This window comes from Patiria miniata, unplaced genomic scaffold (genome assembly GCF_015706575.1).
Source record: "Patiria miniata isolate m_02_andy unplaced genomic scaffold, ASM1570657v1 HiC_scaffold_1, whole genome shotgun sequence".
In the NCBI taxonomy this organism is placed as follows: Eukaryota; Metazoa; Echinodermata; class Asteroidea; order Valvatida; family Asterinidae; genus Patiria; species Patiria miniata.
In genome coordinates, this window is record NW_024037047.1 from 4,120,217 (window position 1) to 4,135,832 (window position 15,616).

General features: G+C 39.0%; 1 protein-coding gene across 1 annotated transcript; it reads left to right on the forward strand.

The window, feature by feature from the left end:
- Positions 1 to 3,281: 3,281 nt before the first annotated feature.
- Positions 3,282 to 15,133, forward strand: LOC119728886. The gene is made up of 7 exons (XM_038201355.1): positions 3,282 to 3,387; positions 9,701 to 10,027; positions 10,767 to 11,099; positions 11,541 to 11,882; positions 14,099 to 14,245; positions 14,825 to 14,926; positions 15,021 to 15,133. Exons 1-7 carry the CDS (start codon positions 3,282 to 3,284, stop codon positions 15,131 to 15,133), a joined length of 1,470 nt encoding a protein of 489 aa, XP_038057283.1.
- The last annotated feature ends 483 nt before the right edge of the window (positions 15,134 to 15,616 follow it).

The window sequence follows — 15,616 nt, forward strand, 5'->3', positions numbered from 1 at the left end:
AACCTGGTCGGTAATCGTTATTTGTTAGACCTACAGGCATACGCGTGTTTCATCCGTACATGAAAAGAAAATGAGAAATACTTGTCACAATCTCCGTAGAATGCTGCACCCGCTGTTGAATCTTGCGTAGACATCCGTACTGATACAGTATTGTGGAACTGTCTGAGAAAATCGGTCATCAGGTAATCATTCCTTGACGTACAAGTACGTACTTCCGTGACCGCAAATTTCAGTCACAACTAGTGATGTGGCGCAGGGCGCCATTTTCTGTAGTCCAACAGTGCAAACAGACTCGACTTAGTTATTAATAGAATACAAACGTCACGTGATGTTTGGATTGAGATGCAGGGTTCAATGGGTTGAAGGCCTGCGAGTTGCAGCCTTAAAAGCAACCGTTTTTTTTTTTTTTTGGTGCAGTTTTAAACGGTAATAATTATTGAACAATATTATTTTAATAAAATCGTATTTTGCACGATTTGATGGTTTAACATAATGTGGTGTGTTTCTTTTTATGTCGATTAATGGTCGATTACAGACCTTACATGATATAGTGAACTTTTTTGCATGAAAAAATGTAATCATTATCCAGAGCAATTTGGAATACCTCTGTTCCCTGATGATGGTGGGGGAATACAAATCAAAGTTAATAGTAGGAAATATATAACGATCAGTGTCATCTGCATGACCTTTGTTTCATTTCCATGCTTGACGGTTGATGTTAATACATGTAACATAGTAATTTTGAAATACATGTCAGCGGTACTCAGTAGTCTGGTTCCCAGACCAAAATATTCCGACTATTCCTGATTCATCGGGATTAGTCAGAATCTTTTGGCTGGGAACCAGACTATGCACTCGGCTGCACTGCAAATTATGTGGGAAATTCAAATTGAAATTCTTTAAAATGGATCTTAATTTTCCAATTTTAATGGTTGCATTGTTCGTTTTTGAAACATGTGCTTCCTTACATTACTTAGAAGACGAACATCCAATTGGTGCAAGTAGATTTACGAGAACAGGTAAGTACAGGACTGAGATAATCAATCATTTTATATACATGTATACAACAATCGATATAGGCCTAGGCTTGTAACGGTTGGATCTCAATACTATTGCTATGGTTTGTCTTCAAACTGGTTAGCTTGTGTGGCGGTTAGTTGATCAATTTTGTTGTAGGTTGCAGATTAGGCATGCATATCAGGGTATAAATTTGGAAAAAAAAACATATGCAAGCTTTCAATGTGGATCCCAAAGCTCTTGCCTTCTTGTTCATTATTGAGGATTCGACACAATATTATTCAAACATGATTTCAACGAATTTATAGCGTCAACTAAATAATAGTCGGGATAAAACACCAGCAAGGCTCTGTGCCGTTATCATTAGCAAAATACTCCTCATACCACAAGTATGAGGCGTATTTTGCTAATGATAACGCCACAAAGCAGAATAAAAATTGAAGGTGTGGTTTGCTGGATCAAGAGCAAGAGTGTGAGCGCCCACATACGTTTTATCCAACTTTACACTGCGCATGGGCTACTCCTAGGGTTATTTGCACACGTATTAAGGGCTGCCGATTAGACACCGATGATGTGACTCAAAAAGATATCTTTGCATTGTATTGTTAAACACACCACTTAATTAGGGAGCCGTTGTTATTTTATTACTATTTAGTTTAATCACAGTTTATTTCTCAAAGTAATGTTTAAAGACGTTTTCTGAGAGTGTAGAAACAGTGATTTCATGAAACAACCGGGTTTTTTTTCTCAGATGTCGTTTGTTTATATTAAGGACCAATTTTTGACAAGAATATAGCTTCAAAGGTTTAAATTCATACTTGTAAATAACGGTAGAGGGGATTATAAAGTAGTCAGATTTGTGAACAAGTTTTCGCTAGATTTTTTGATTGATTTTTTTATTGACCGCGTTTGAATATTGTCAAAAAAAATCTAATATTTTTTCGTCGGAATTGATTAGTTTTGTGTAAAATGTCGACATACAATCACTTAAAATAGCAATAAATGCCTAAATCAATTATCATCGTATTCAAAAATACGGCTTCATCAAATCAAACTAACATGTTTGTTGGAGAAAAAAAGGCTGGTCGCAATTGGCATAACGGGGTAATCCTATACAATAGCACTACTTAGCTCACAAGTGAGAGTGAGTTAGTAAATAAGAGTTATACATGAGAGAATAGGAGGCTGTCCTCTGGGACTAGTATAACCTGTAGTTGTTTAAGAAATCCTATATTAAATCTCCTTCAGTCATTGTAAACATCAGTAAGCTAAGTAATTGAGAACACCGATATATGTATCAAATTAATATAGTACCTTATGTCTTATTGAAATTTCATTTAATATTGCAGCAGCATTCAACCTCACCCCCGAGTCGGAATCGTTATTTGTTAGACCTACATGGATATGCGTGTTTCATGCATACACCAAAACAAAATGGGAAATACCTGTCACAATCTCCGTAGAATGCAGCACCCGCTATTGAATCGTGCGAAGACATCCGTACCGTGATGCAGTATTGTGGAACCGTCTGAGAAAATCGGTCATCAGGTAATCATTCCCGGACGCACAGTACGCCCTTCCGCGGTTCAGTCACAACCAGTGATGTGGCGCAGCCTTATAATGGACGCCGTTTCACGTAGCCAACAATATGCAAACAGACTTCGTTATTGATACAAACGTAAGGTGATAATGGATTGAGATGTAGGGTTCAAAATAAACAAATCTGTACGATTCATTTGCCAAGCAGCGCAACATAAAAAGAAATTGTTTCAATCGAACGTTGATGTGGATTGCTTGAAGCCGTGACATAAAATGGAGATCCCTTATCGGCAACATACGCGCTCCCGCTAAAAACCAATTACGCCAATTGGCTGCCGCAGAATCCTTGCGCGGCACATAAAAAAGAATTGGTTATGTAACGTCCGCAATGGCATTATGCCCGCAAGTTTGCACACGGCACGCAAGCAATGCTTTGCTTGTTTTGGCTGCCCCGGGATGCACAGGATCCCAATTTGCATGCGGCTTGCCTTCAATACGTTAATATTCTCGTGCACTGTTCCCCGCAACAACATTGAACTCACGCAATAGCATTCAGATATATATAAAGTATAATACATTTTACCCTTTATGTCGTAAAATGTGTTGATTGGGGGGCCGGCTAGTTTCCTAATGAATGTGGGTTGTTGCACAACAGGAAAGAAAATATCCAGGCTTAACTACATTTAGAAAATCGATTTAGTGCGATTCCTTGTATTCAGAGCATCATGGCGGACATTCGTCTCGCAGGAATAATTGTGGTGAATTTGGCTTCGCTTAATGTCTCGCTTGCCCAGACAGTATCCACATCGGACCCATTAACCGCCAGTCCAGGTAGGCTTGAATTTTCCGTTCATGGAATTTTTGTAACAGAACTGGTCATCGTCGTCTTTCTAGATATTTCCCCCATTTTTTCGAGGGGGAGTTACACTTTTCTTTTATTGTGCCTTTCCTTAAAAGTGGTTGATCTTTTGTCTGTACTTCCCATTATGATATAGGAATGGCGATGTTTGTGCACGGTTTTGGCGTGTTATTCGAATGGAAAGAAAAGCTACATGAAATAACTGATATCTCTCACGGTTGATTTTTTAGCAATTGTTTAAGGTTTCAAACTATTTTCTTTATAACTTCCGGTCTGATCACGTCATCCATTTTTTTCACGCACAGGTCTTTTCTGCATTAAGTTCATCATGTATGTTAGGTTTAAAGCGATTACCGCAAATTTCGCCACATACATCAAGTGATAATGCGTTTTCGACGTTTTTTAAACTGCCGCTAGAGGGCGCTTTAACATTTGATGACGTCACCTGTAATATGTTTGTACAGTACTGCCTAGGCAGTCACTCACATCGTTGAAAGCAAGTTCGCATCTTCTGCCAATTTCAAATAATAAGGCACTTCCTGTTTCGACCGGAAGGGTCACGTGATTTTGCACTTAACACCAAAACTGAAGACCCTTCAATATTGTATCGATTGCCATAAAAAACAAAATCAAATCTGTAGCAGTTGATTTTATATTGATTTTCAAAGATTTAATCTAGATACCTGTGATTGCATGTAATACGATACCTGATGACGTCATTTTGACGTCATTACCAGAAAGTTCAAGAGCTATTTTAACTGTGCTATATACAGCCAAATCTTGATTATATCTATCACGGTATATTTTCTAGCAATTTTTGAAGGTTTAAAGGTCTTTTTATTGTAACTTCCGGTCTGATGACGTAATCATTTTTTTTTTCGCGCACAGGTGTTGTCTGCATTATGGTCATCATGTACATTAACTTTGAAGCGATTACCGCAAACTTCGCCACAGACATCAAGTGAAAATGCGTTTTTGACGTTTTTTAACCTGCCGCTAGAGGGCGCTCCAACACTTCATGGCGTCACCCATTATTTTTTTTGAAAGGTCAATCCAGGCAGACACTTCAATCGTTAAAAGCAAGTTCATATCTTTTTCCACTTTAAAATTATTAGGCACTTCCTGTTTCGACCGGAAGGAAGGGTCACGTGATTTAACGCGAACAAAATAAAATGAAGATCATGTATTTCCATGTCGATTTCCGCAAATTTCAGGTTCCGGTCTCTCACGGTTGATTTTATATGGAATTTCAAAGATTAAATTTATTACACTTTGAAGTGACGTCACGTGACCCGTGATTATGTCATGATTACGTAATTGCAAAAAAGCACATCTGGTAGCAGACCAGTAAATAAACTTCCATAGACCCCAATGGTAAATGCTCCCACTTCAAAAATTCGGAAAAAATACTCACAACTCTCCAAGGTGTTCGAGACGCACATCAAATTAAAGCTTATTTCATCATCTTTCATTTTCTTTTCAATTTTCGGGGGGTCAACTGATGACTTTTAGGGGAAATTTCCATCTGAAGATGATCACCCCTGAAAAAAGTCCTGAAGCCCATCGCCATTTTGAAAAACGATGCCTACACTCCATTGCAAAATAGAGCGCTTTTAGGGTCCAAATTACAACAAAATTACACAGAACTGCAAGCTCCCAGTCCTGTGCACGGCTTCCACCCATATTTTTTACAAACCCTCAAGTTCATGGCCCAAAGCATGCCCAAATACCGAAGATTTTGAGGGCATGCAAATCGTGATTTGGCCGGCGCAGGCAATTTCGGACCGATTTACTGGTCTGCACCCTATAGAGAAGCGAGGTTTTGAAAAATTTCCCCAAACCACTTGTACGGCACGAGGAAGGATGGATGACTCATATTTCATCAAAAAATTGCAAGAAAAAAAATCTCTGACTGCGATTTCTGGCCTAAACACAAGCCCTCTGTTTGCGGCTGCCTTACTGTAGGGCGCCCCCAACGGGCGTTAATTGAGTTTTTGCTCTTTCCGACCCCAAATTACCCCCCCCCCCCCTTGTTCGCTCGAAATTGCTGTGATCGGACGACGGTCCATCGGCCGTATTCAGATTTTGGGCGCATTTGTTGCGGAACCGCCATTGGTGACCCCTTTTGAAACGCTGCCCCCCCCCCCCAAGGTTCCGCCCCCCTGAGAGAAAAAACACTCCGCAAACATTTGACAACAAACGATGGAAGGCGCCATTTTGAAACTACAGGTAGCAGACCAGTAAATAAACTTCCATAGACCCCAATGGTAAATGCTCCCACTTCAAAAATTCGGAAAAAATACTCACAACTCTCCAAGGTGTTCGAGACACACATCAAATTAAAGCTTATTTCATCATCTTTCATTTTCTTTTCAATTTTCGGGGGGTCAACTGATGACTTTTAGGGGAAATTTCCATCTGAAGATGATCACCCCTGAAAATAGTCTTGAAGCCCATCGCCATTTTGAAAAACGATGCCTACACTCCATTGCAAAATAGGGGCGCTTTTAGGGTCCAAATTACAGCAAAATTACACAGAACTGCAAGCTCCCAGTCCTGTGCACGGCTTCCACCCATATTTTTTACAAACCCTCAAGTTCATGGCCCGAAGCATGCCCAAATACCGAAGGTTTTGAGGGCATGCAAATCGTGATTTGGCCGGCGCAGGCAATTTCGGACCGATTTACTGGTCTGCACCCATCTGCGGTAGGTTGTGCATTCATGTATTGACAATTGAAGTTCATATATGTTTTCATTTTGACACACAGTTCAGGAGAAGGAATGTGTATAGAAGAAAAAATAACTAAAGACCCTAGCAAAAACAATAGGTTTTGGGCTAAAGCCCAACACCTAAAAACAAGAATATTGAAGTCTTACAATAACAATAGGTGTAATTAGTTATTGACGCAAACGTCACGTGGTGGTTGGATTGAGATGCAGGGTTCAATAGGTCGGGGCCCTGCGAGTTCCCGCTTTAAAGCCCAACCGCACTCAGCTGCACTGCAGACGATACCATTATTTTTTTAGGTGAGGTACATTCATCATAAGTTCCTAAAACAGTGTTTACTATTATTCTGAAAGCCAAATTTTAGCCTGATTGGTTTTTAATCAACAGAATGACATTAAAGTATCAATTATTTACTTGTATTACTTATTTTTGTTATTTTGTTTACGTGTGTTTTTACCTATGTCCCTTTTTGATATGGGTGGCATTTCCCTCAATAGAAGTTAGTCTACCAATAAAAGGAAAGCGCACTCAATTTCAAACCTCTAAAAAGTGGGACATTCAAATTCAAACCTCTGAAAATGGATCTTAATTTTCCAATTTTAATGGTTGCATTGTTCGTTTTTGACACATGTGCTTCACTACATTACTTAGAAGACGAACACCCAATTGGTGCAGGTAGACTAACGAGAACAGGTAAGTACGGGACCCAGATAATCTTTTTTTTAGATATATATATTCATGTATATAACAATCGATATAGGGCCTAGGCTTGTTACAATTTGATCTGAATGCTATTGCTATTTGTTGTCTACAAGTGAACCTTGTATGGCGGTTAGGTGATCAATTTGGTTGTAGGCTGCGGAATAGGCATAAATATCGGGGTATGGATTTGGAAAAATTTACATATATGCAAACATTCAATGTGGATCACAAAAGCTCTTGCCTTCTTGGATTTGACAGAACGTTATTCAACATAATTTAAATGAAATACAACTGTCCGTTCTTTATATCAAGGTAATAATTGGTACAAAGCCAAACTATCCTGCGTTCATCAAATTTATTTGCTAAGAAATTGTAAAGTGTGTTTTGGTTGCTCAGTGAAAAAGTGGAAAAAAGACAGCTCAAGCTTATTAAAGCTGGTCTCATGGAAAAAAAAAAGAGCCATATGAATCAACAATTATTGTTGATTCATCATGACTATTATCTGGATGCAAACAAGAAGTAGCTTTGCCTATTCTACCTGTGCAGTTTTATTAACTAAGTTCACATGCAGACTGGTATCTGTTGATGTATTTTATTAGTGAAAACATGCAAAGTAGCAGAATTCAACCTGCTCGGTAATCGTTATTTGTTAGACCTACAGGTATATGCGTGTTTTATCCATACATGAAAACAAACTGAGAAATACCTGACACAATCGCCGTAGAAGGCAGCACCCATTGTTGGTGTGTAGTTCCATGCAAAGACTTGTAGCCAATATGTGGAACCATCTGAGAAAATCGATCATTAGGTGATTTCCTGGCGTACAGTAGGCCTACGTATTTCAGTGTGGCGCGCTATTATTGGCGCCATTTTCTGAAGCCAACAATGCAAATAGACTTTGTATGCAAACGTCACGTGATGTTCGGATCGAGGTGCAGGGTTCATGGGTTGAGTGCCTTCGAGTTGCCGCCTTATTGCCTAACCATCATTAATCTATTTTTTAACCGTTATATTGAATAAGGTTATTTTAATAAATAAGGTACGCAATTTGCACGATTTGATGATTTGACATACACATGTAATGTGGTGTGTTTCTTTTATGTCGATTGGTGCGTCAATTGCACTATATGTATCAATAAATTGTTGTTACATGTATATGACTATCCAGATTAGTTCAGAGATGTCTTTTCCCTGATGATGGCGAAGGGAGGGGAAATCAAAATAATTGTAGGAAATATATAACGATCATGACGTGTCCTCTACATGAACTTGTTTTCTTTTCGTGCCTGACGTTTTCAAAGGTCAGTGACCTCTGACACTGACGATACCATTAATTTGTTAGGTAAGGTACATCCATCATAAATTCCTAAAACAGTGTTTACTCTCATTCCAGAAACCATTTTTAGCCCGATTAATTGGTTTCTAACAAACAGAATGACCATTAAAGTTTCACTAATGTTTCAATAATGTTTCAACGTACTTTTTTTTTTTTTATTTTTTTTTTTCATATCGGCTGCCTTCCTTTCAACAGTAGTTCAGCTACCAATGAAAGAATGAGAGCGCCCTCAATAACCAAAGCGGGAATTTCAACTTCTGAAAATGGATCTTAATTTTCCAATTGTAATGGTTGCACTGTTCGTTTTTGTCGCAAGTCATGTGCTTCACTACATTAATTAGAAGACGAACATTCTAATCGGTGCAAGTAGATTGCCGAGAACAGTCGCGTTTGAATATTGTCTAAAAACCAACACGTTTTTTATTCGTCGGAATTGATTAAATGTTGTGTGTAAAATGTCGTCTGTCGTCATATAAAACACTTAAAAATAGCGCTACATGCTTATATTATTTATCACCGATATTCAAATACTTGCTTCATAAAAATCAAACTCTCACTTTAGGTTTTTAGCCCCAGTTTGCCGGTCAGAACCTGCCCTCAAAGTACATTGAGTTCGATTGAGTACTACCTATCGAGCAATCCAAAAAACACTAAAACAATACCGTTTATATAGTGGGCTTTTAAAATTGGTTATTTTTTATCAAAACAAACCATCTAGCGATAACAAACCTATTCTATGTAAAAAAAAAAAAAAATTCGCCACGTCAGGTTTTATGTTCAGTATTTGTTTGCCCTGTGTGATAGCTTCAAATATCTGAAAAAATAAATAAATAAATAAATAAATCTCAAGCGAAAAAGCGACCCACATGAACGATCGAAAGTCTTTTTGAATCACGTACGTGACCCCAAACAGTGCCAAGTTTGCGATGAAGCACGCATGAGCAGCTGAGTAGAACGACAACAATATACACCAGCATTTTAGATATGTCGGAATGTGCCCGTTGAATACAGCTGGCTATCCCAAAAAGTGCTTGCTGGATGCAGCAATGTAAGCAAACAAGCAAGGGCGCTACAGCAAACGTTTTCTGTAACTACAGAGGGAACTGCTTCTTAAAGTAAATGGCTCATCATAACGTACAGCCTATGCGGTAGTAACATTACGCGTATTAAAAATGTTCCTGATGAGACCTGTATGTTAGAATATTGACTGGTCACACAAAAATAGCATAACGGATCAGTCATAATTATACAGTACCAATGCTCAGCTCATAAGTGAGAGTGAGTCAGTAAATCAGTGTTGTACATAAAGGAATAGTATAGGCTGTCCCCTCGGACTAGCAAAAACTGAAGTTGGAGTTTTAGACTTCCTCTTTCAAACTACCTTGCGTCATTGTCAGCAACAGTAAGCTAAGTAATTGAGAACACCGAAAATTAAGATTAATTTAGATAAATTAAATTTTATTTTTTTAATCAGATTAATTTAGCACCTTACGTATTTAAAAATCTATTTATTTCGCAGCTGGGAATGTCAAATTACCGACTTACCTCTCACCGAACGAGGTCATTCTTCACAGAGGTCAAACTCAGCACATCCGGTGCCCCAGCTACAACAATAACGAACGATTGCGTCACGTGATTTGGTTCAAAGGGGAACAACTACTTACCCGCTATACCGATCGCAAAGTTGACAGTAGTTATGCTTCGAGCGATCGTTATCGGATGTCCCACTCGCATGATTTGATCATAAGTCATGTCGACATGAGGGACCAGGGGGAGTATGTTTGCAGTGTAGTCTCCAGCGCTACTGCGTTAGAGAGGAGGCAAACTATTTCTGTCACTGTCCTGAGTGAGTATATATTTGCATTACATTTTACTGATTGAAGACAATTTGTTGGGATTAGGGCCCTCATAGCTAAATATTTTTTAAGTTATGAAATTTTAAACACAACCACCGTTTTAAAGTTCTGTCCACATATCACAAAAAGGCGTGCGTTCTTTCAGCAAAACGAAAACCATACACCCCTATGTGATTTGTTTTGATTTTCTGAAAGAACACTTCTATTTTTGTGATCCGTGGATAGAACTTTAAAACGGTGGTTGCGTGTAAAATTCCGTAACTTGCAAATTACATGAGTGATTCGAATAATTCTTGTACTGAAAGAGAGCTTACGAAATGGGCTCTCATATCTGAGATTTTGAAAGTGCTACGTACAGAACTTCACTAAAACAATGGTCCCGACACGTGGGTTTCTTGTTTTCTGACTAACCCTGTACTAAGGTTAACCCCGTCTAAAAAAATACCGAAAAAATTGCATTATAATCGGGGCGTTCTTAATGTCAAAAAAGCAAACAATGAGAATATATTAATACAAAATATATGCAAGGAAATGTTACCCAAAAGTCCCCCAGTTTTAAAATTCAGCATATATAACATCAATATAAATTTTCGGAAAGAGTTGAAGAAATCAATGAACTTGCTTTATCATTAGAAAATGGTAATGAAAGCACTAATGTCAAAATCTCCTCTTACACGAAGCTTCTGTTGTGCGTCCATTTTAGAAATGTTCGATTTTATTTTCATTCAGCTGATGTCCCGAGCTTTAAAGAGGCCATGGACCTAACAGCAGGTGAGGTCTACGTACACCGGAACCAGACTCATCACATTCAGTGTCCAAGCTACAGGGAAGAGGAGTCCGTGAGTTTGGTCTTCTGGTTCAAAGGAAGCCAACTTATAGCCCGATACGCCAACCCAGAAGTTGGTACTAACTTTATTTCGAGTCGTCATTACTGGATGTCCAGTTCATACGGGTTGGTCATAAACCAAGTTCAAGCGGCTGATGAAGGAGACTACGTGTGCGGTGTGGTGCCCAGTGCGACAGGGGTGCAAAGAAAAGGATCAGTGCGAGTTACTGTGTCAGGTGAAGCATCTGCATGCATCACTTGCCATTACTATTAACTAATTGCACAATAATTTCTATGGTGCTAATTAACCTCTTTTCCATGCTGTTGGATCCTGGTTTGAGTCCCACCCAATGACTTTTACGAATGTGTGTGTCGGTACCCAATTAATCACTTTTGCTTTCCTAAAATCTTGCTTAGGACTAAAATCTCCACAGTTTTCTCAGTATCTAAAGTCTTTCATTCCGTAAAATTGTCCTTTCACTATTTATGGAAAAAAGAGCATTGTCCTTGATGTCTCTTAGTTCAAACTGAAATCGTTTTGGTTTTATTAGTATCACATGGAGTTTAAGGCAAGAAACATATTTCACCGTGTACATAATTATGTAAACCCACCCTCTACTCTACAGTTATTGCGAACTTCCTGTTAATACAGACTTGTTCTTTTATATTTCCCACAGGTCCCACATTTCCAATCGTGGACAATGCACAGGTTGTAAACATTCTCGAAAAAGGGCAAGGACACGTGAAGTTGACATGTCCCGTACTGCGCATGCACAAACAGGCTGCCACTGTCTACTGGTCCCTTGGCAGCGGAGACACCATGAGAACCAGCATCATCGGTGTGAAGTTCTCTGGTGGGGGAATCATGGTTGCAGATGATTACCGTGGCGATTACAACATCACCGTTGGTGGCTCGTTGGTTTTAAACACATTAGACATGCCAACCAGTCGTGTCTGGTGTCATGTGTTTCTGCATCACCAAGAAATGTCTTCTGCATATTATGACGTCATTGAGACAGGTAATTCAATGACCAACGTTTGCCTGCTTGTTTTACACGTTTGATTAATAGTAAATTCCTTGCTGGGCTCAATGCTTTGTCTGCATGTAAGGCATAATCGTCAATAAAGTGTAATTCGCCCTTTCCTGTTTGGGCTTTCTCCGTGATCAACTCTTCCATGTTTCTATCAAAAGGCTATCCACCTGAACAAAGTCCTCTACATTTGCACTTGCTAGCCAACTTTATTTTGTATTATTTGTTATGAAACATTCAGATTTGGTCTCACCATTTCAATCTACATTTTATTAATAGTTCCGGGCTCAACAATGGACAGTGCAACCAGTAGGAGCGTTGACCACAGTGATGAACTAATTTCTCAGAAAAATCGGACCGTTCAAGGTGGGATTACAATGAACTATACAGGGTGGTCAAAAAATCCGGAACCTCATACTTCCACTATTCGGAGATTCAAACCAATTATAACAATGCACGGATAATCTCTTTAGAAGAAAAATGAAACCAAGATCGCCAGCTTCTGTCCAGTAGTTTTTGTTCTTGAGCCTATTTTGTGAAGCAAGGTGATTTTTGTCCCGATGAATTACTAAACCGCGCCCGGGTATTTGGCTTATTTTGTAATTGATATAGGGATCGTTATCTAATAATGCCCTCATGAAAGAAGTATCCTTCACAAAATAGGCTCTGCAGCAGAAACTACTTGACCGAATTGAGATATGTTGGTATCATAATTCTCCATCAATTTGTACAGGTGGTTTGAGTATCAAGGTAGTGGAAGTCTGATGTTCCGGTGTTTTATTTTACCACCCTGTATAACATCACTAAAAATGTGTGGCAATAAAGTACCTCTGCTGATAGTTAAATCAAAAAAAGGCATCGCGAAATGTTACAGAAAGCTTGTGGCATCGTCTTTGTTTGCATTGTTCTACAACGTGGACTAGATGTAGACAAATCCGGGTACGTGATTACCAATGGCGAAAGCATTGTATCAGCTTGTGTGTGAATCCAAAACCCCATGTAACCGATTATCTGATTACTGGCTTGCACAGTTATTGAAGTGCTGCGAAAGACTGGTGATGAACAGGCTAGCCAATCCATGGTTTCAGCGAGATAATCCCATTTTAGTTCGGTTTACAAGTAACAGTCTAGTCAATGAGTCAGTCAGTGAGTCAGTGAGATAGGTACAAAGAGGACTCTGTTCTGGCTCCCTGATATCAGCAAACATTTCAACAATCAGAAGTTAGAAACTGACATCTAAATAAAGCCGAAAGAGCGTCTTATAGATCACTGTCTTGCTGAATGTGGATTTAACCTCACAGGAAATATGTTTGTTAGGCAAGTGTCAAGATGATCAGCTTGCCACTTGCCAAAACAACCATTAATGTGAGGTTAAATACACATTCAGCAAGACAGTGAGACACTCTGAACATCTAGTCTTTTTTGTAGTACTTGTAATGGTTTATTAAAAAACATGTCTCGCAGTTAAAAACTAATGTGTACATGTGAACTTCATATGATATTTTTACATTTACTATTCCTTTAACAACTAAAACCAGTTATGCTACAATTAAATGTGTTTATTTATAGACTCACTCATTAAAAAAACATGAACAATAAAAAGTACTTCAAAGTGTATATAAAATAAAGATAATTTTTTTTAACAAAATACGTAACAACAATATTTTGCATTTTTGTCAGGTTGAAATCCTTAACAGTTTAGATACTTGTATTATCTCAGCGAGGTCTCTTAATTTCATTGCAAGTCCTGCAAAGACATGGGGAGTCGCAATTTTAGAATCTTCTTAATATCTTAAGTTTTGCTAGTATTTTGTTGTATATTAAACCGCATGTCCATGTAACCTCCTGTATTTCAACCTCTTGATGATGTGGTTACACTATTGACAGTGTTGTGGTTGAGATCATATGACCATCATCAGACCGACACAAAACCTCCAGTCTCAATTCAAGCCACCAGCGATTCAAATTAATTGCCCCGAAGGAATTTCTTTGTCATTGTGCGTACCCAGTTACTTGAGGCTGGTCTTGCGGCTGTTCTTGGACTCTCTCTACAATTGGTCTCGTATTGGTCTTGTATCTGGTTTTGACTGAAACACCGACTATTGATCGTGTCAAAACAAATGTTCTTTGCATGATTATCCTGAAGGTGTATGAATAGCACACCGCCGCATACCTGAAGCAGCATTTCCATTTTCTTTCGGCAGCAAAACTTCCAGATGGCTCGGCTGTGCAGAGTGTCGTTCCTGTAGTGTGTGCACTCATCACTGCTATCGGCGTTATCATAGGCATTTGCATCTGTGTGAAGAGGAGAAATAGAAACATTTATGAAGCTGTGAGGAGGGAAAATCAAGGTAAACTGTTCCAAAATCATTACATTAACACACAGAGCTGGGAGGGGTTGTTGTAGCTGTAGTGCTTCCAAACTGCCCCCTGCTTCTGTCGTAGCTAATTTGACAAATAGGCCTATTCATAGTGAAACGAGCTGAAAATACCACACTATTTTAATTAAAATCAAAGAATGTACTAATCAGAAGTCAAAGTTACGGGCTTCTTCTAAACCCTACCTTCCCCATTTCAGCTGGTACATCATTGCAACGGGCAGCCAAAGAGTAGCCAAAATGCAAAACGAACATCTCAGCATCTTAAACTCTAAACATTTAAAGCGATATACATGCAGTTCAAAATAGGTAGTCCATGGCTACTTTACTGAAAGAAAAATGAGCCATACGTACACCCCTTTACACTCAAAACCTTAAAATCTTCGACCGTACAATTATTTGTTTTGTTGAAAAAGAATAAGTAGCCAAACCACTTCCCTCCCTTCAAAAACTTTTAAAAGGAGTTTGACCGTTGTAACACAGGATTGCAAGCATATGTTGCAATCAGTGTGACCTATGACCTGTGATATGACCTATGCCCTTTATTTTTAGATGAATCCGAGGCTAATCAGAGTATAATGCCGAGAGAACCGGCCTCAGTTGCAACAAAATGGACAGAGGAGGGAGGTGTTGTTACTGTCACGGTTCTTCAAGGTAAACAATAATATAAAAAATAAGAAAATTATAATCAGTCATTCGTTGTAATAAAGAATACTCAAATAACAGTGTTGCTGTTGAAACCCCTCAGCCGGAGTCAAGCTATCATCCGGAAACCACCTTCAACTCATCACTGTGACCTTGACCTTTGACCTTCTGGCCCCAGACCAAATCCCAACTTACCTATACCAGCAAGGGCAATAGCCCCCTACTGGGGCATGGAGTGAGAAACCCAAATTACATTTCTAACTCAAGTATCCGGAAACCATTTACCTTTAACTCGCCACGGTGACCTTGACCTTTGACTTTTTGACCCCAAAACTCATTCCATTTTGCATGTACCCAAGGGCAACCCCCTTCTGAAGTTAGAAACCCAAATCACATTTCTAACTCAAGTTATCATCCGGAAACCATTGACATTTAATTCATTACGGTGACCTTGACCTTGGACCTTTTCATCCCAGAATCAATCCAAACTTGCCTACTCCAAAGGGCAACCCCCTGACGAAGTAACAATCCCAAACAACATTTGTAACTCAAGTTATCATCCGGACACTAAGCTGCCCGGACATACGAATGGACGCCGTATAGGCAATGACAATACCCCTCCAGCCTCTCGACTGAGGGTTGAAAAATAGACAGTAATATTGACAAGCAAACTTTTTTCACAATTCAGTAACTTCACTT